The sequence below is a fragment of the Polyodon spathula genome, chromosome 4 (genome assembly GCF_017654505.1).
Source record: "Polyodon spathula isolate WHYD16114869_AA chromosome 4, ASM1765450v1, whole genome shotgun sequence".
NCBI lineage: Eukaryota > Metazoa > Chordata > Actinopteri > Acipenseriformes > Polyodontidae > Polyodon > Polyodon spathula.
The window spans coordinates 11,979,655-12,002,088 of NC_054537.1; the positions used below are offsets into that span (position 1 = coordinate 11,979,655).

General features: G+C 37.4%; 1 protein-coding gene across 1 annotated transcript in view; it reads left to right on the plus strand.

Annotated features, from left to right (window-relative positions):
* The first annotated feature begins 15,815 nt into the window (after positions 1 to 15,815).
* Positions 15,816 to 22,434, plus strand: part of LOC121313796 (docking protein 6) — a 130,253-nt gene continuing 123,634 nt past the window's right edge. Inside the window, exon 1 of the mRNA XM_041246591.1 lies at positions 15,816 to 15,930. Within this exon, the coding sequence (XP_041102525.1) occupies positions 15,865 to 15,930 (66 nt within the window). The 5' untranslated portion in view covers positions 15,816 to 15,864. The remainder of the gene's footprint in view (positions 15,931 to 22,434) is intronic.

Below are 22,434 nucleotides of genomic sequence, written 5' to 3' on the forward strand. Positions count from 1 at the left end.
TTGGTTGAATGTGTATACTAATTTCAGCACAGCATTGTTAATTGGTATTCTTCGTTTGATACTTTTCGCTGCCATCACATAAGGTGCAAGTCATTCGAGCCGACTGGGAAAGCCGCAAGCAATACAAAATATGCCATATTTAGATTAAAAATAAGAATTTTTTTTTTTATTTACGTTTGTTAAATGTGACTTTTTGACTGGTCTTAATAGACCATTGGTAACCTTATGCCAAATACAGTTTAATGTGGCTTACTTTTTTCTCAAATCACCAATACAGCAAAGGCAGCAAGCTTTCCTTGCTTTATACTGTTGATCAGAGGCGTTTTTTCAGTCGCTTCGTTAAAGAAAATGCTCTTTCTCCAACGTCGGGGATAATGTTTTCGGAGGTTTGGGGCTTTCAGCACAGATTTGTAAAAATATTTGTAATGCCCTCCTTTGCCACTTGCATTCTTCTTCCCATCTCCTGTTTTTATGCTTTGCTGCCCCCGAAAGAGACGTTTGCTGTATTCAAGCAAAAAATCAAACTGACGGACGTGGAATTTACTTGTGTTCACACAAAATCAAACTGACTGACTGTGAACTTACCGTCTCGCTCACTTTCACGCGGCAACGCAAGTGAGATACACTGCCTCGGTTGAAACGTCAGTGGGCGATGTTCTTCTAGTTTGTGCACAATTCCCCATCTGTTTAAAAAAAAAAAAAAAAAAAAAAGTTTACAACCTATCATTTTCATCCAGTAGTCCAACCATATATCAATTGAATGCAATAGAACAAGTGTTTATGTAGCACAGTGCAAAGTGCTTGTGAGAATGGTCCTACATGTTCTCTCCAATACTATGCGATTCATAAACATGTTTCAATTGTGCTTTGCCACATTGTAATTCTTGGATTTGGACTTTGCATGTTTTCAAGTTTGCCTTAGTGCTTCAAACCCAGCCCAATGCTTATTTGCTATAGCTCTAAACCCAGGTCTTTTCAACAGCAGCTTAAATGTGCAATTGTATTATGGAGGACAACCACAGCATCTCTGCATAGTTTGAAATTAGAGGCAAGCCAAGCTTTCTGCTTCACTGTCATTTCTCTTAACAGAACAGGAGCCAGATTTTCAAATCATCAGCAAGTTTTAAAGCAGGGGACTTAAACCCAAATGTAATGCCACAGCTGACAGTGCATCCCAGTCCATTACATAATCACTCATCCTTGAAGGTTGTTAGTTTAAATACAGTCAAGTTTGATGGTGAGCAGTAAATGAACTAAACATAACAAATCTTTACAGAAATTGTAAAGGTGCATTTCTAATAAGCTAAGTGGGTTGGCCTAGTTCAGTGGTTCCCAACTTGTGGGCCACAGTCCACAAACAACTCCCAAAAATTTGGTTAAGGTTAAGCAGCTTACATAAATCTATTTCTACACAATCAAACGCTGTACTACTACAATATGTATTAGAAAGCAACACAAACAGCTTTAACCACATTATACACAGAGCGTACAAAACACCTTCCTAATACTGGGTTGCATCCTTTTCTGCCCTCAGAGCAGCCTCAATTCATCGGGGCATGGACTCTACAAAGTGTCGAAAGCGTTCCACAGGGATGCTGGCCCATGTTGACTCCAATGCTTCCTACAGTTGGCTGGTAGTGGATCTCTACTCCCCGAATAACTCATTCCATCTCCTCCCACAGATGCTCAACTGGATTGAGATCTGGTGACTGGGCAGGCCACTGCAGTAAGCTGAATTCACTGCCATGTTCGTGGAACCGTTCCTGGACAATCCTAGCCTTGTGGAATGGAGCATTATCCTGCTGAAAAAATCAATTAGCAGATGGATACACTGCTGCCATGAAGGGATGCACCCATTGACTTGCAGTCAGTGGAAGCACTGCTTACCCTGTTAATGAAGAAAATGTTTTTTTATTTCAATTATTGATATCTAAATTTACACTAATTTTTGCTTTATAACCAACATTGTGTACTTTGTCATTTTCGACTCCCTCTAATTGAGAGAGAGTTAGCTGGCTGTGCTTGCGATTATCGCTGGAAGCAGAAATTCTAACTGCTGTCCTCAACCTCATTAACAGCCACTGTTAACGCATGCATAGTAAACTGCACACTGTTCAAGCCGTACTGGAAGCACTGCTTCTCAATAATGTAATGCTTTTATCCTGTTCCAAGCAACTAATCCTGTTACAGCTAAAGAAAATACATCAATATCGACAGAGCGCAACGAACTTCAGTAAAATGGAGTTGACAAGTTGAAGGCGTCTGTGACAGCAAATTGACGGAAAATAAATTGTTGAAAATGGAAGATCGACACCTGATCTTCCAGACTTGCACACAAGGAAGGGCCACACGATACAAAGGTCGTTCAGTCATGAGTGATATACCAGAAAAGATTGGTTGGGCAGCTGTGCTACCAGTGATAGATTGTTCTGTTTTCCTTGCCTTTTATTTTCCACCACCAAAAATGTCTGGACAGATGCAAGGTTCAACAACCTTAACAATTTTACAAAAGCCACCACTAAACAAAGATCAGCAGTCCACATTCAGTGCCAGGTGTCTAAAAACCTTTGGCACTATTCATACCTTTCAATTTGGCACTAGATGAACAAAAGAGAATACAGACCAATTAGCACAATAGAAAAGGAACTGAAAATTGAGAGATCACAAAGACTAACTGATGCAACATGTTTTTTAGTTAAACAGGAGCTGGCTTTTCGGGGGGGGGGGGGGGGATTACGTTGAGTTATTGCAACTTCTGGGCAAATCCAATGAAACCTTAGCCTCGCATCTCCAATCGTCATCTGCGTTTTCTGGCTTGTCAAATAGAATACAGAACAATCTAATTGAATCAGTTGCTGAAGTAGTTATGAATATCAAATAACAGATTTCCAGTTCCCTTTGTTGCAGTCGGTGAATCAGACATTTCTAAATTTTGCACAAGTGTAGCACCCCCCAAAACACCCGGAAAGACTAACCCAGCGATACACCCCCTCTGCTATTACTAAATTAATTTGACTATTTAAAAATGACAAATTAAGTAGAGCTAAAGACTACACCAATTTGGAGCAAATAACTGCAAATAAACAAGTTCTTTAAAAATCAAGAAATCGAGGACAAGGAATAAAAACAAGGATTTTATTCAGACAAATGTTATGGCTTTTACCTCTAGCAGCAACCTTTAACTATAATAACAGGTTTCTTTTAACCAAGAGCGATCCCATCAGACCCCAAGCATTAGGATACTTTAAAACTAGATAACGTCACACCAACATTAAGAAGAATGATTTTCACAGCACAAATTCCAAAAGTAAAACACCTAAATAACACCCTTCAGAACGAGCAGTGATTTCCACAAGCACAATTCCAAACAGTAAAATATGAAACACTTAAATAACACACTTTAAAAACTAGTAATAGACAGTGATTTTCATATAAAGATCGACAAAAAACTTAATGCAACCTAAAAATGCCCAAACACTCCGGCAGCCGCTATTTTAGTTAATACGCAGGTTGATAAAGTGCAAGGGTGCAATCAAGAGTTAACAGGCCGCTTGTAAATATATTGTAAGCGTACTGTCCTGATTAACCCCACCTGTTTTGATACAGCTGGCCCCATTACTAATTAGCACTGCAGTTACCAAGGAGACCATTAGTTTCCCTTGGGTTTAAAGGGACAGTGCAACATTAAGAAATAATAAAAATCGCACAATAAAACTCAATCTAATTACATGCAAAAAAATAAACAATCCACTGCACATCCGTTACACAAGCATCTCTAATGTTGCGTTATGCACTGAATGATCAATTTAAAGAGGCATTTACGGGACTTGATGATGTCAGTGGTGACAGAACAGCGTCAACATTAGCGGACTATGTAATTAAGAAGTTGGAAGATTACAACTGTGTGCAAAACCTGGTTGTGCAAACGTATGATGGAGCTGCTGTCATGTTATCGGAACTAAATGGGTTATTAAGCAAACGGTACCGGAGGCAGCATTCACCCATTGTTATGCTCATAAATTGAACCTAGTGCTATCTCCGGATTTCGTACGTGGCTATCAAAAGCATCAACTATTTTTCTATTCATGGTGGGGATATTTTCAACGAAACGGACGCACTTTTTAGAACTTTACAGACAAAAATCGTGGACACTGGGTACTGCTTACAGAAACTCGAAAGTACCCATGAGTATTTGCAAAACAAGCGCCTCTCATTTGAAACTTTTTTTCTTTTTCTTTCAGAGATATGAACACAAATGCAACAAACTGTTGATCAGAGAAAGCGCCTCACGTTCCTCGTCAAGTCTCCCAATCAAAACAGAAAGGGAACGCCTATTCTTAAGAATCTTTTGATACCATAACACAACAAATCCAAGTTCGTTACAGCAACTTTAGGTTGATGGCAAGCAATTTGCTGAAATGTCACAAAATTTTGATGAGAGAGATTGAGAGATTGTTTTCGGCACTGAAACGGATAAAAACGTATACTCGCAACAGGACGGGAAAAGCCAGGGTTTCTTCATTGGCGTTGCTTTCTATTGAGAAGGAGATACTGACTTCCATTCTTCTGTTATATAAGTTTTTGCGAAGAGAGAAGAATGGAATTAATCTACAAATAACGAGATAGTCATTTTAATTTGTAAATGTAAAACATGTTTTTTTTTTTCAGTTTCCATGCTTATAGTTTACAATTCACTGGCAATATGAAGCTGATAGTCTATGGGGTTGTTTACTTGCCAGCTGATTTCGTAAAGGCTATTTGTTTTCAATAGGCTACGTGTATTAACCTATATGGCGATGTCTTATTGTAAAACGTGTTTTACCGCTGTTATTTAATTTAATTCGCCATAATACATTTATTGTGAACCCGACGCGCTATCATTAATTTTGAATTTAAGACGTAACTTAAAAATAAGTTACCTTGAAGGTTTTAATAAGGTGTCCTTGTTAAAAATAGGCTATTGATGTGGAGGACAATAACTGGACAAACGTGTTATGAATATCGCACACGGTGATCTCAATTTGTTGACAGGAATTGATATAAATGTAGATCAGACAGATAAAACAAGAGAGGTAAAAGTAAACGTGTGCATGGCCTGCTGTTTATAGCCATTTTTTAAGACTTTGTGAAATTGTTAGATTTGGTTCATCGGGGGACATCGCCCAGTGGTGTTTGTAATCAATGTTTATCAAGGCTGTGTTTTTGTGGTACAACTCCAACATAGTCATGGGACCATGCTCATAAATCCAATCAGGAGACTGTGACTAATTAAACTGTTAAATGGTCGTCGGCTGCCATACCCCATTCGTGTCAAGGTATGACGAGTTGTGCATTCTTTGATGGGTCTTTCGGCATCAATGTTGCACTGGACTGCCAGTTGACTAACTGTAGCCCGCCTGTTTTTTTCTTGCCGGATGTTGGCTGGGTGTCCTTTGGGTGGAGGACCATCCTTGATACACACGGGAAACTGTTGAGAGTGAAAAACCCAGCAGCGTTGCAGTTCTTGACACCCTCAAACCGGCGCGCCTGGCACCTACTACCATACCCCGTTCAAAGGCACTTACATGTTTTGTCTTGCCCATTTACCCTCTGCATGGCACACATACACAGTCCATGTCTCAATTGTGTTAAGACTTAAGAATCCTTTTTTAACCTGTCTCCCCTTCATCTACACTGGTTGAAGTGGACTTAACAGGTTACATCAATAAGGGATCATAGCTTTCACCTGGATTCACCTCGTCAGTCTATTTCATGGAAAGAGCAGGTGTTCCTAATGTTTTGTACACTCAGTGTATATCATTATAATATTTGTATGTAGTCTGCATTTCAACACCCACCCACCCACCTGTTTTGTGTGTACAATGCAGCAGCATGATTTATTTTGAGTTAATATTGAGGTATCTATTGGTGACTTCGTGCGACAGTACTGTCTGTCCATCAGCTAAAATGCTGCCTAACGGCGACAGTCTTAATCATAATTAGTTGACAGAAAATGGTGATGCTTTTGTTTGTAAACTTATATGGAACACATTGATGGAAATGTCCAATGTGGTTTTTGACGTGTCTCCCAGTGGCTTGCACCACCCAGTTCTGTCAGTTTTCTTTTCTTTTTATAATTTCAAGGTGAATAAACCTGGCTTGTTTTGTGCTGATGTCATGTTCATACCTTCTGCAGATACTATTTCCATCAGCACAAACGTGGGCAAAGTACCAGCTAACTTGGGAAAATGTGGTTTCGACTTGCACAGATTCTGCTTCATCATACATGCCAGGGACATTACTAATGAGAAACGAGAACTGCTACACGTCATATTCCACATGTAAAGTGTGTATAGAGAGATCCCCCCCCCCCACCCTGATTTGTATCGATGTTTCAACTATTTATTTATCTTTTTTTAATATACCTGTTTTATCCCTATTTTAAGATAAAAACCGAAAACACGGAACACTATGTATACTGTATAGGCCTAATGATGTAATGTGTAGCCTACCCAAAACACATTAGTGTTATTTCAGCGTAATGATTTATATTTAAAATAGACAGAGAACTGTAAAATGTTTTTAAACCGAACACCTCCTTATGTCAGCTAGGACAGTGACATGTCCGGTTTAACGAGGGGCTACTGTATGATTATGAGAAGTTTTTGGGGGTTGAAAGTTGGGGGCCCCTATAGAATCTGATGAGATTAAACTGCCTTTCATTTTTTGTATATATGTAATGCTATTAAATAGGTAAAATGAAGACGGAACAGAATGCATTGTACAGATGACGTTTACATTTAACAAAAACAATATTATTTTGATTCGCACCCTTGCATGTATGGACGTTATCCTTCGGGCACCCTCTGCTGCAGCAAACCACAACTCAACTCCCGCTATTTATTTGAACAATATCGCACGCCTCTCGCAATGTATGCTAGAGATCTCGCTAAGAAGATGCAACAAATATTTAAATTAGTATATTGCGGCTCTTTTCATTAACATATTTTCTCTTAGTACATAGTACAAAATGTGTACTTTGCGAACTGTCACAAAGGAAATGCATATTTACAGTATGTTTGCACTGTGACTGGGCCATCTTAATACATCTACCCCTATATGTCAAAAGGAAATTCTCTTAACACTACCTCTGGAAATAATGTGTACAGTCTGTTCTTGATGCCATCATATATCCAAAACAAGAAATGACAAAGTTCCTTCTAAGAAAAGAAAGCCATACCTGCCATAAATACAATCCAGAATATTTAGCACTGGTACATTTACTGGCTCCGAGGACCACCCAAAGCCACTGTGTGTTATTTATCAGGAGGTTTTGTCAAACAAAGCTCTTAAGCTTGTCAAATTGAGACGCTATTTCTTTACCAAGATGTGAGAATGAAAAAAACAAACAACAAAAAAAAAACATGGAACTTTTAAACAAAAGAACAGGAACTTTTCCATCAGCAACTTTCAATGCGCAAAATTACATCACATGAACTGGTAGAAAAGATTGAACTCTAGGGGTCTCATTAAGTTAGGTTATATGGATACATTACTTTCTATGTGTACTTATACATATACACATAAAAAATGAGTTTAAAAATTTTGTGAAAAAATGTGTGGCAAGTGGTTTGTGGGAAAAATCCAAACACCAAGGTGGTCTCTACATTGAAAAAAGCTGGGAACCACTGGCCATGTTTATTTGAAACATACTTATGTTGATTTTGATTTAAGTCACCAGTTGTTTTATTATCTGTGTTCACAGGTATGTATCCTTTTCTTCAATTTATATATGTATTATTATTTCTTGATATGGTTTGATTCGATTTTATTAGTTCTATTCTGTAGGTTGGATTGTTAATTGAATTAGTTGATTGGTCTCTATAATTAATAGCTTAATTGAGTTCCATTGTATAAAACCAACTGTGTAAAACTGCCCCTACATCTTAAACTGCGTTTCTGGATTAAAACACTTATTTGTTTCTGATTTTATTTAAAGAAAAGTACATGCTACAATTCTGTAAAAAGCTGTGACATGACAAGCAAATAGGTAAGGACAAAACACCAGGGAATGTGTTTAGCACATTCGGATTTGCATATAAGTATTAACTCTCTTAAATAAAACATCAGGCTAGTTAACAAATCTGCCAAGCGTGTCTTATTTTCATTAATGATTCATATTGGACCTTGAAATAGACATTCTTGGATGCTATAACATTAGCGTTTTGACGGTTAATAGCTAGCACCATGTATCAGATGAGTTAGTACCTCAATTCAACAGACATAAAGTTGTTAATCAATTTATATTAATTGTGGAGTCAATATTTGCATTTGTCATTACTGCTATTTTTATTGTTTTAAGCCATCCGGTATAGAAGCTCTACTTTTAGTATTATGAATTTCAGCATTGTACATTGTTTTTATTAATTTCATTCCACCTTAATACCTGAGCCATCTGTTCATATGATATTAAGTACAAACCAACGTCAGTTGTATATCTGGGTTAAATTGTTAATCATTTTTCATGGGTAAACATCATCAGTATAATCCAGCATGATTACATTCTTCCTGCCTTTATAGACTGTTTAATCTCATTATTAGATATATTTGATCAACATTATATTTTCTGCATGTTTGGCCTTACAAGGCCAAATTGTAAAAAAAAACAACAAAAAAAAAACATTAACACAGATCTTTAACATCAAACTATACAGTTATGAGAACTAGATTGGAGAGTTTGAATTATAATGGAGATCTTAAAAAACACTGTAGGGAGTCATGTTATGGGAGCCTTGATGTAGCAGAAAACCGGAAAATCCCAACATGCCGACCCCTGCTGACCCCATATGCAATGAGGCTAGACTAAGAGAAGTGCTGCATCTTCAGGAATCACTCTCCACACGTGAAACTTTTTAAGGGCATTTGCCCATCAATGCTCATTTGGTTCCCTGTAGCTGATTGATCCCAACGTGGCTAGATAACCCCAGGTAGGAATCCAACTGAACACTGTTCCAAGTGTTAGCAACTGAAACTGATCTTTTGAGAACAGATGCAAAATGCATCATATTAGAAACTACAATTGAGCCAAAATGAAGGCATATTGATAAACAGTACGTTGTGATTAAGATTATTGTTGTTAACTATTGGTAAAGAAATATAGGAATGATCATTGGCGGGGTTTACATGTAAGGTTTAATCTCGCTACTATCATGCATTCATGACGTGTCACAGACAAATGACGCATGATTGTGCTCGTTCCAAAAGCGCAGGGCAAAAAAGTGTGCTACTTTAAGTGTCATTACACTTTGGTAAAGCACAGTAAAGTGTGTGCTAATTGGCCTAATTAGTCCCAAAGCAACAAACCCGACAGTCGTGCAAAATAATTCACAATAGACTTAAATGAAATTCCATAATACCTCTTCCACGTCCCCTTTATAAAAGAATGGTCTTCTCTGGGAACGTTCTTTCCACCCTGTTGTCCTCTGTAGCGTAAGATTTTCCTTATCCCAATCTTATTAATATAAATCAGTTAATTATCTATTCATCCATCATCCATCCACTTCTCCTGGTGAGGGTCACTGCTAAATTATATATGAGTTGTATATAGAGATGTTGATTTATACCAATACAATGATGTCAGCAGTTTATAACATTATTTATTCATTGCAGTGTATTATGACCGATGCACGAGAACTACTAGATCATTATTACCAGCATTATTATCATAATAATAATACCACGAATAATGTAGCTTTTTTTCCCGCAGGATGTTTCAAGCTTCCACCCCTTCTGACAGCACGCAACACAAAATGGATGGATGAGGAAACTACATATTATTGCGGACCTTGGGGTTATGGATGAACTGGATCGACCTCGCCAAAGAAGTGCCACCATTTTCACCAGTATTACTGGTGCTCTGGCTGAACTTGGTATAAACAGAATGCTCCTGCAGGTACAAGATAAATTCAAGAAACTGAAATATCTGTACCTGCAGGAGAGACAATGCCTGCAGTCCTCCGGTCAAAGCTTGAGGTCCCAATTTCAGTTCTGGGAGGAAATGCACTGGTTACTGGGTAACCGGCTAGTGGCAGTGGCATCAGACCATTTGCTGGAATCCTCACTCATCGTCCCAGATGTCTTGTGAAATACCAGCCCCATCAATACAATATGGTAATTGTGCCAACCATCATTTACTTTTCTAAACTAACATATGCTGCAGTTGTAAAATATAGAAATCTATATGGGGGGGGGCTGTAATTGGAATATGGGTAGCATCTATTGTCCCCATTAGCTGAGGCAGACCGTATGTATCATACACACGGCATGCTATCATCTGACTCTCTCTCATCAGGCATGACAATATAGGTAGACATGTCTGCGAACAAGAGAGCAGCAGAAAATGTTCAGGTAGTGATGGACAGTGGATTTGTGGACTCCAAATCATTCCTGACAACTCTGTACTCACAGCTGTACGGACATGTATTGGTGACGGTTCCATGTCCACCCTTACAAGTTCCACCAGTTGGTCAAACGTAGCTTGGATGACCCGAAATGTTTCAATCCATTGTTCGTCAGAGAAAGACTCACAACCTCCTCAAGCAGGGACGATGATGCGCCCGCATTCGTCTTTTCTGCTGATGCACAAATAGAGGTCTGTACATAGGGACAAAGTGAATGAGGGTGTCTGCTGGAAAGAAAGCTCTAGATAAGAAAACAATACATGCGCGATTCCTTTCCTGCAAACCCATTGCATGGGACTGAAGGAGTTCTTCCCATACAAGACTTAATCTAGCCAGTGTTTGTCTGCGTCTTCTCCATCCATCCATTTTTGTCGCAACTAAATTGTAAGTAGGCCTATGATTTTATGTACCCTTATAACTAATTAGTAAATACACACAAATTATGTATTTATTATATTAACAGCGTTTGTGTAAGTTTCCACGTTTTCTGCATAATTAATTTTAATATTTCAACAAAGTACTTGTGTTTGAAACCAACACATCATGAGTTGTTTTTAATATATTTGTTCCACTGCTTAATTCATACATTAAGGCATCTTTGTGATGTATTGAATGCATAGTCCTTTTGTTTAGCACATTAACATTTACGCAGTTGGCTAAGACTAATATATATATATATATATATATATATATATATATATATATATATATATAGCCGAGCTCCATAGCCAAATACAACTACAGTACATCTGTGAAGAGGAATTTTAGTTCTTAAATACTGATACTTAAAATTAAATAAAAAATGTGAGACACATATTTGTTTAGAGTTAGATGCAGGGGATAGCATTAGATTGAGGGGATTAGGTTGGAAAAGGGGTCAAATAGAAATGAGTGGTCCTTGTGGTAATTACATGTTTGCATCTTACAGAACCTATAGTGTCATGTGTTAAAATAATTACTTTAATGGTATATACTGGTACGTAATGCTTACAAATGCCTACAGTGTATATAGCTACAGTATATACAGTGTATAAAATAGTTTTATTTAGATTGTGTCCCCTCATTCTATTCATAATAAACTTCTCCATTTAAATAACAATTAAAATTATTGTTCTTCACAAAAAAAAGGTTATTGTTTCAGGGCTTAAATTTTGTTAGATTTTTTATTTTTTATTATTATTTTTTAATACCAGCAGCGTTTTCCTTATTTTGGCTTAACTATGTAGCTATTTATCTTTTTTTAAAATCTTTTTACTTATATGAAGAACAAGAATCTGCCTTTTGTATAATAACTTTTGTATTTTTTTTTTTCTGGAAACTGATTGTTCTATAAGTATTTGTTGGTTCTGTTTCGGCATGAACATATTGAGACGCAATTAACATTTTTCATTATTTAGAGCAAGCTTCACAGAATGTGAGAATGCGATGTGCCTTTCAAAACAGTAGTAAATCATTCACTACATTGTTCATTGTAATGGGATGTTTGCTAATAGTGGCGCTAGTAAATTAGTGGACAATAAAGCCCTTTTGTTGTTAATATGGAGATCATTATGGATAGTTTTTACTCCCTAGTCGAATAGGGAATAGACTGCTAACACTCCAAATAACCCTAGCAGTACTGTGGATGGACATGGTTTGAGTTTGTTCAGTTTATTATTGATGTTGATGTTTAACACTATTACTAAAATTGCTATATTAAAGGTTTTGTATGTAGTTTTCTGTCTAGGTTAGATTACAACTGACTTGAAGTTAAATTATGCAAGTCCAGGTAGGTATACCACCACTATACAGGTGTGTGTGTGCGTGTCTGCGTGCGTGCGTGCGTGTGTGTGTGTGTTGTCACAGTAGAATGTGTGGCATGTGGCCTGTGAGTTCCGAAGGTTAAATAAAGGTTATCTTTATCTGCGAGGTCTGCAAAGAGTATAGCGTCACATTTCAGTTGAAGTCGCTAAAGATATGGCACAAGAGCATCACTGCTCAGTCTAATGTAACTCCTAGAAATATATAGAAGGTTATGAAACTTAACTGATGTTTCATACACACTAAACTCCAAAAATCCTTAGATAAGTGTAACATTTTTGCATTAGAGTTATTAAACCCAAGCACACAACTTGCACTGAAATAAAGTAACTATCTGTGTGGTGAAATAGTAAGGACAAACATGCTTGTTTGCAATGCAATTAGCAACTTAAACACACTAATTGTAAACGATGCTGTAGTTGGCACAGCTCCAAATCCCTCATTGGATTGTATCTGCACTCACGTGGTTGTCCTTGGTCTCAGCTAGCTCCAGGTACTCGATACTGGCTTCTGCTATAATCATTTTCAAAAAACAATGTGGAAAATATTTTGCTGGCAAAGCTGAAAAGGTGCATTTCCAATGAAGAAAATAAATCTAAACTTTCAGTGTCTTTGGCTACATTTACAAAAACCTTTGGCAGCTAGTGGAACGTTGTTTTTCTAGATTTGTGACATCATCATAACGTCATCGTATCCAACTTTTCCAGGTTTTGGAAATGCTCGTTCTGAACGTGCAATGTCTCAAAATCCGTCAAAATGTGACAGATTCAAGGAACAGTTTACAAAATCTTCATCTTACTAATACAGAAATACTTATCGCCTGTAATACTGTTCTTGTGATAAGAAAAGCATATCTTCAAAACAAATAACCCAAGGGCCAACCAGGGACAGGGCACAGAGTTACATGAGTGCTTCCCTGCGATTGTCAAAATAAATACATCTGTGAATAATGTCAAAGTAGGAAATGTAAGCACAGGTCTTTTTAAAAGACCATGCTGACTACCTGTCGAGTGCTGGAAGGAATGTCTGCCAGTGACGTATCTGACCTTAGGATAATGCCAAATTAATGCATGTCATATATGAGCTGATACTACTGTTGTATTCCAATGAAAAAAAGAGAGCAGTTTCTGATGAAACATTTCAAGTTTAACTTCTGTCTACTGCTGAAAAGGATTCATTCATTTAACCAGATATTAAGAACATCTTTTTTTACCTGATTGTCAGTTTCAGGTCATATATCTTAGCTATTTTTAATTTGTTATTTTAATTACCTTCCCTTTGGCCTCATTTAGAGCATAAAATACTAATTAAGTAATTAACATTGGCAAACATTAAATATGGCAAAAATAACATATTGCTGGGATGGTCGTGAATTATCTTGAGCAGAAGAATATGGTTATGGACTGGCCAGCAAGAACGCCTTCTAAATTGTGTCCGATAGCACTATAACCCTCCACCTAACATCAGACTGATTGGTGTTGCGCCATGTGAAGCATACTCGTTGATCTAAAGGAGATTGCATCAGCATCAGAGAGGAGCCTTTCCCCAATACTGGGACATTCATAACCATTAACGGTTAACTTCAGTGTGTAAAGAGAGCTCCCTTGAAGTACTCAAAACTGCATTTGGTATAGATCACCACTACCTTGCATGATTAATACTAGCTAATCAATATACTGCGCTTTATGTTACTTCTTGGGTCTAATGAGGTTCTAACTGGCAGGGCTGGTGCTAGGATTCACTGGACCCTGGTACAAGAGTGTAGAAAACAAAAAAAAAACACTCATCCTAAAATAAATCTAATTGAAGTTTTGTTCCAAAAATAATACAAACCATGTGTGATTTTTGGGGAATTCAACATCGATTTATTTAGCTGCACAGGTTTATGTTTCATGATTTCAATTCTTAGCTCTTTGGTACAAAAGTCAGGCCAAGTAGCTGGATCATAAAAATCACATAAAGGTGACTGACTGGGTACCAGGTTTACAATGCTTGATTCAGTACCTTGTATTTGCTGTTGTTCTACATTTCCAATCCATTGTCTCCGATTCAGGTCTTTCCTCTTGCTCAACTGTTGTTTATTTTTCGTGCGAGGAGGAGGTTGGCAGTTCCACTGCACACCATACTTCCATCTGCTGTTGTTGGCCCACGTTTAAACCATTTACTGTACACTTTTTTTTTTTTTAAGCATTTTCTGCTGCTTTTTGGGAAATTTCTAGCTGTCTTTTCTGCTCTTTTCGCTTTGAACTACCTGACTTGTGTTTTGATGACATATTCGATATACCGTACGTTATGTACTTATTAGCACAACTGTGGAAAAGTTAGCTTACTTCAAACAAGCGCTTTTATTTATTTTTTTTACCAGGAAGTCTATTATGGAAAATTGTGGTGTTATGTAGGAGTTCGCATAGAGAATTCAAGTGGCTGATAGGCCAGTGTGTTTATTTTTTTCAGAAGTATTTGTGATTTATATACCTTGTTAGTAAACTGCTTGTTGTAATCTTTATAAACAGCAGCTGTGAAAGAAATGCACCCCCGACCCGTAAATCGAACAGTCTGTTGTTTTTTTAATCGAAACTGAATTATTATAAAGTTTCACCCTGAGTCCCGTCTACTTTGCCACAGTTTTTTTTTTTTGTTTTTGTTTTTCGATAATGGACCTTTGGAAAAAAAAAAATAATAATTGGTATGGGCAAAGATATTATAGAATATCTTTGATATGGGCCCGAGTGCAGTCGTATCCCTCGCGCCCCCAGTCACCCCCCCGGTGGGGTGGGGACTGCCGGCCGGTTCGACTGAAAAACACCAGCCTTGTTAAATCCACACTTTGATAATTCAAACACCAGCCTTGTGGTAAGAATTATTATTTTATGTTTTCAGTAGAAAAACAACACCTAAACTGAACAAATACAGAAATAATTAACAAAATCATCTGACATATTTTAAACTTGTGTTATGTATTCATTGAAAATCCAAAAATAAATAAATAAATAGAGCCTATAGGGTAAATGCTAACATCAGATATTTGAGCTCATTACATTTATGTGATGCTTCAAGCAAGCTAATTGTGTTTGAGCATTTAAAAATGCCCATATTTTGCCTATTTTCACATAAGCCCCATTAGACATCTGTGTTTATTATAGGTGAATCATTCCTTAAAACAATTACATTGTGTGAGAGAAATAAAATACATTTTAATTAAATACAACGGCATCTTTAAATCAGATAGAATTCATATTGATATTACTGTCACATTTTATGTATATATTTTATTTCGAGAAGTGAGACTATAAGCCAACATCAATTAGCAGGCACAGTTCAGAGAAAAAACACAAAATGATTCCTCACATATAGCAGAATGGTGAATGAATGTAGAAGGACCTGTCTAGATTCCACCCCTTTGGTATATAAAGGATGGTGTGATCCAGGAAGCTGAGCTCCTACTGAATTAAATCAGCTGACAAACTCTATCTCCCTCTATTCAGATGGAATGAGCCCTTGGAGGCGGTTGCCCAGGCAGTGACACTTGAGCAAGCATTCTGAGGGCTGGAGTGCCAGAGTGGCTTAAGAAAGACTCTCAGCAGAAAAACGGGACTTGTCTTGGCAGTGAAGGATAGCACTGACTATGGCTTCCAACTTTAATGATATAGTGAAGCAAGGATATGTGAAAATCCGCAGCAGAAAGCTGGGGGTGAGTAGCACTTGCTGTCAGTGTGGCAAGTATTTGCTTAAACAGCTGGATTAAAAAGATTGTAATTGCTCTGTAGTATTCTGTCCTGCAGTGTGCTGAAACTAGATAGGAACTGAGGAATGGGTAAACTTTTTAGAGGAACAATCTTTTGTACTGTGCTGTTTTTGTCATTATGGTTTTGAACATTTCATCTTGAAAAACATTAAGCAATAAGCTTTATTCATATATTGAAAATGTATGGTTTGGTGAGGCATTTAAGAGCTATAAATGTAGTTATAATGTATATTAGGGCCCAATTGAAGCTATGTACTAAGCAACGCAATGTAAAGATAGTAATACATTGTATGCGTCTCCTGTGTACTGTTTCAGGAGTGTGCATTTTGATACCACTTTTCCATTTTCTATCCAGGTCATTGAAACATGTTATTGGCCTGAAGCACACTGTATGTAAATGCCAAGTTCAGTTAGCTGTCTCCAGAGATTCGTACGGCTAAAAGTTCCAAAACTAAAACTGCTTCTGTCTGTCTTCACCCAAGTGGAAAAGCTGCCTGTGATACAGTCAGAACTGCAGTTAAGGTCTAACAATACATTTACTTCAAGAAACTGAAAGAACCACAAGCCCATCAGTGCATTGAAACAGTGGCTTTGAAATGTAATTAACTGATTGCAGCAGAGGCTTGATACAACTGCTGCACTGTGTGGTGTTGTAAATTCTTATGTGAGGCTAGATAGCAAGCTTGTTGTGTGTTTGTGGATTGTGTTTAGTGCAGTAATGGTGAAAACTGGAAAGAATAGTCCATTCCCATAATTTGATTATAGGATACAGTGCTGAGTATACTGTTGTAGTCAGGCTTCCAGCTACATTAATACTTATGATCCTCATTATAACATTCACCTTATTATAATACACAAAGTGTTTGGCTTGGTTTTAATTAGCATTCAGTGTGTGCTTTAAATGTGTGCTTTTTGTATATTGTCAAACTAGCTTTTCCTTCATAAAGTAAATTCTGAGCTTAATTTTTGATAATCATCAATATTCATACTTGGCTGGAAAATGAATGTAGAGAATTCAAAACAATGAAACGGCTAAACACAGAAAGTAGGCTGTTGTCCCAGAAGCCCAAGAGTGTACCACACCAATGCACAAAGCAATCTAGATTGTGGTTCAAGGAGAGCGGTCTAATAAAAATTCAAAAACACAGAAGGAGCTGTCAAAAATGGCTAATATGATGTAAAAGACATGTTAATTTAAACTCAGTTATATATACCAGATTTACAGTAACTCTCTACAATGCATTTCAATCAAATATGCAGGAGTAAAATTATGTTGTTTAGCCTGCCTATTTATATATGAACTGTATATTATCCTTCATACTCAATACCAGGTGCTGTATGCTTATAATATACCGTATATAGATTCATTATATAGAGCAAGACAATTGTAATAGTTAACTGCAGCATATGGAACGATACATTACTCACTTTTGTGAAGGTTTTTGACCTTGGTTTGTTGATATAGACTTTGTTTGAATACAGCATAGTGCCCTTGAATCTCTGTCAGAGCTCTTGTGCTATTATGGTAAGTGATTTGTAACACAGATACAAAAGGAAATACTGCATACTTAAGGAATTCACATCATTACACAATTTAATCATATCCATCTGTACTAATAATGTTGCTTATTTATTGTAAAAAAAAAAAATCATAATTTGCAGTTGTCTTTTGTTTGCTTCTTGGGGTCTGGTGATGCAAAATTGTGCTTTGTGTTGTATGAGTCAGTAATTACTGATTGATTAACATAGTGTTGATAGTAAAACGAATAAGAATAATCATGATATAAGCTGTAATGAAATATGACATGCAGCAGAGTGCAGAAGTACTTTTTTAACACCTCCCCAGAGAATACTCTGTTTATAAGACTGCAGGTAAGAATTCACACTGTACTGCCTCTTGCCTTAGGCAAGAGTGAGGATGAACTCACACCACGGAATAGACAGGTGGAGATGGGATCTTTCCCATCCAGTAAGCATTAATGCTAGCCTTTCACTGTAATGATATGCGTAATTTATATCAGGCTGGAAACACAAATGCATTTAATATAAAGTGTTGTGTATGTACAGCACTACTATTGTTGCAATGCAAATGTTATGGCCCAAATGCCCTCCCCAGATGAAATCCAACATGCAGACTCAACTTTTTCTATTGGATAATGTAGCAGGGCGAGGTCTGTGTTGGCTATCTGACGCATGCATGATCCTGCAAGGGGTGGGGGGGGAGCCGCCTGTCACTGAGAGGTTGCAATGCAAATGTATTTGAACCATCGAAGACAGGCTTGAACCATATGACACTTAAAGATTTCTTGCTGTTAATTTATTGTGTGTTGTATTTGGGTAACGGTGTACAGTTGGTAAAATTATAGTAAATGTGTCTAATAAGACAGTGTGCAATAGTGCATAGAACAAAGGGCTAGCAGCCAAGAGATTGTTGTTTGAATCTAACTTAATGTGGGACTCTTTGGCAGCCCCCTCCTCTCCCCCTGTAAAATTTGCTATAACCAGAAAGGCAATTTTGAATGAACCTGAGCCAAGCAAAGTCCTTTTGTTACTTTACAGGATATTACGTTTCAGTGAGTTATTAAGTGAAAGAGCATCAGATGGCTTCACACAATCACTCTATATATTCCGGTTGCTGCAGTTTGGAAACGAATGTGACGAATAGGTAATCAAAGTGACATTACACCATGAGAATAAGGTCAATTATATATTGCTTTTTTTGCACTATATAATTAATAGAAGCCCTACTGAAAATAAATAAATCAAACTGATGATCCATACTTCCCGTACTCTAGTGTAATTAAGAGGCTGACATTAGGAACTTTTAAAATTAATTTTAGTTCTGAATTAGGAGCACTTAAGACTGTATAGTCCTCATGTATACATCAGATGTGCTCTGGAGTAACTTTGAAGATGCAATTCAGTACATACGCATCCAGTCATTGACCTGATAATACCAACAATGACCAATGAAGAGCAACTGGCTAATCCCAAGGCCTAAAGAAATGAGCTGTGAACAAAGGTTGAGGGAAATATATTTATTTTGTCTAGAACAAAGAATTAGGGGGACTTGATCAAATCCCGTAAAGGGTTAAAAGGAGTTTACAATGTTAACTCTATCCCTTACTTTTAAGCGCAGTACAGTAACTAACACAAGAGGACACAGATATTAAGTGGAGATACAGAGGGTAGGCGACACAAGGCGTGGTGACGGTATGGAATGAGTTACCTAGCCATGTTGTGGGTGTTGCATCATTGGGATCCTTTCAGACCCACCTTGACAAAGTATTAAGATCAATTAGCTGGCCTTCGTTCTTTTCAAAAACGATCTTATGTTCTTATGGTGTTTTGTCCACCCGGGGCCAAGTTAATTTGATTCTAAACCAGGCTTCCATTAGTGAAGAACTATCCTTTTCAATTAATATAGGCTACTTCAGTTGTATTATTATGTATTTGAAGCCTCATCAAACAGTATTACACATGCAGAAGGTTTAGCTTGACTACAGATTCTAATGAAAATATGCAATTGCAAAACCACACTGTCTCAAACCTCTAGAGATTCAATTGCCTGTCCTAGGAACTCACATTATCACTTTTGTGATGTGGTTTATGTCTATAATAGCACATGAAAGACAAAGCTCAGTTGAGAGCTGTTATGTTTGACACAGTTAACCTTTATTTGAAAGAAATTAGATTGTAATTGAATCTTGTGTTTGGTACATTTTAGTTATTTAAAGCAAGCAGCATATAATATGCTCCCTTGTATTGGCTTCTGTAAGATATCATTGCACAAATTGTGACTTTTTGTTTCAAAAGGCATCTGTTAATTAGTCAATCCCATTAAATAGTTTAAACATCTGAGACATTCCACTGTTAATTGCATTTTAACATTTTGTCACGCATATTCTTTCTTGTTTTCCTTTGTTCTGGGCAGCAGATAGTAATTATTAGGGTGGGCACCAAAGTAGGCATCTTTTAAAATACTTATACCTATACATATATCACCTGCATAAACAGTAGAAAATAATTTGAATGCCAAGCTATATGTCTTCAAAAGGATGGATGTCCAACACTGTATAAAGTAATATGTGTAAGGCAGGATTAGGAGATGCGGTAAGTGTAGTGTGTTTTATATTAGTTTTTTTCTAGAGTAAAAGTACCCATAACTTAAAAAAAAAAATCTATACTTTTATAAGGTAGAAAAATACATTTTATTACATAAATGTTTTGGCTATACAGTTCTCTGATCAAGCACTCACCGAAACATCTGTCTACTTGATACTTGAATTTATACATTTTACAGCGTGATTTTGGAAAACAAATAGCCATTTCCTAGTACAGCTATTCACAATGATGTTTTCTTGCTTGATGTGGGTGAAAGCTTAAGTTTAAAAAAAACAAAGGTATCATAAACACAAAAGTGTTTTGTCTAATAGGTGCTTTTGTAAACAGGGATGTAATAAGATAGAAATGGTGTACAAAGTAAATCGGTTTCTATTTGCTTGTTATTTTCAGCTATTAGTATTTTTGCTATCTAAACAAGTTTACTTTGATCTACTTAGTTCTGCTGAGTCTAAGCTAGTTGTAAAAACCCATACTACACTGGTATAAAAGTAATCAATTGGACATTTCTGAAATGTCCTACAGTGTAAAGAGGCAATACTGTACAGTATAAATTTAAGATGAGTTTTAATGTTTTAGTTCTGATTAGTTTTTACCATTGTTATGCCAGGTCTCTAACTGGATGTGAGTGTAATCAGACCATTATTACTGTAATGTCTGTATGGTGCTGGGCAGAGTCAGCCATCTCAGCTCAGCCTGTTGCTTTAAAGATATAGCTAATGAAGTATTTTTTCTATCTGCAAATTATGAGGGGACTGGAAGGGGTATTACCACTAACAAGTTCCAACTGTTTTTCTATATGTCGTCCCTTTTAAAATTGACCTGTAAAATTGCAAGACAAATTGTGCATGCGTTTCAGACGTTTCATTAACTAAGTAATGTGGTCTTTTGGTTCTCCACCAAGATGTGAAACTATCATCTAAAAGGAGAAACCAAACACAGAGAGACAGGTAAAGAAAATTAGCAATCCAGTTCTACAAATCTCAGTTAAGTTCAGCCTGGGTGAGTTCCAATCTAACTCCACCATTTTGATCGGGGGGTCCCTCAGGGCTCTGTTCCGGGCCCAATACTTTTCCCAATTTACATGCTGCCTCTAGGATCCATTTTTAGAAGGTCAGAGATTGACTTTCACCTCTACGCAGATGACACTCAGATTTATTTCTCATTACCTGCGGGCCCAAAGCTTGGAATTTCCAGGATAAATGACTTCAGTCATGGATGTCAAGTAACTTTTTGAAGCTCAGCTCGGACAAGACTGAAATCCTGCTCCTTGGTACTCAACAGGAGCTTCAGTCAATTTTTCCTCTTGCAATTTGATAGAGTCCTCAGTTGTATATAGAACATTAATAATACTGTAAAAATGTCTTATTACCATCTTAGAAATACAACAAGACTTCATCCAATGCTGTCACAAGGAGATATTGAAATGCTTGTCCATGCATTCATCATGTCAAGAGTGAATTATTGCAATTCTCTTTTACGGAGTTAGTGACCTTGAAAAACTTAAACTCCTTGAAAACTCTGCAGCTAGAGTTGTTACAAGGAAAAAATCAGCTGAGCACATCACCCCTGTCCTGAAGTTTCTACACTGGCTCCCCGTGAAGTCCCGAATTGACTATAAAATTATTCTACTGGTGTATAAATCATTGCATGATCTGACCCCAAACTATTTGTCCGTCTTTATTGTCCCTCATGCTCCAAAGCGCACTTTGCGATCGTCTAGTGCAGGAATGTTACAGATCCCTCGAGCTTATCTCAAAACATTCGACTCGAGAGCTTTCTCCTGTTATGGCCCAAATGCCCTCCCCAGATGAAATCCGACATGCAGACTCAACTTTTTCTATTGGATAATGTAGCAGGGCGAGGTCTGTGCTGGCTATCTGATGCATGCATGATCCTGCGGGGGGGGGCGGGAGCCGCCTGTCACTGAGAGGTTGGGTGAGGGTGTGTTGTCTCTCTCTCGATCTCTCTGAGTGGTCGACCAATAAAAGTGATGCTTTGCTGTTCCCTTGCTCTTGCCCTTTCTAGGAGAAACAACAGCAGGAGCTCTGTTTAGAAACCTGGATTACAAATAATATCAGAATGTCAGTGTCTGGAGAAAGAGAGAGGGAAGCAAGCCTGGCGGAAGAAGACAGCCGCTGCACAAAATAAATATTTTGTTTCTATGTACCTCTAGTGGGATGTTGTTAGTTTAGCCGTGGAGAAGTCTGGGCAACCACGTGAGTGTTAGTGAGGGACCAGCAAAGTATCTCTGAAACCCGAGCCGTACCGGAGAGGGGAGGCTGCGGGACACTGCAAGGAACAGCACCTTTTATTTGTAGTTTTGTT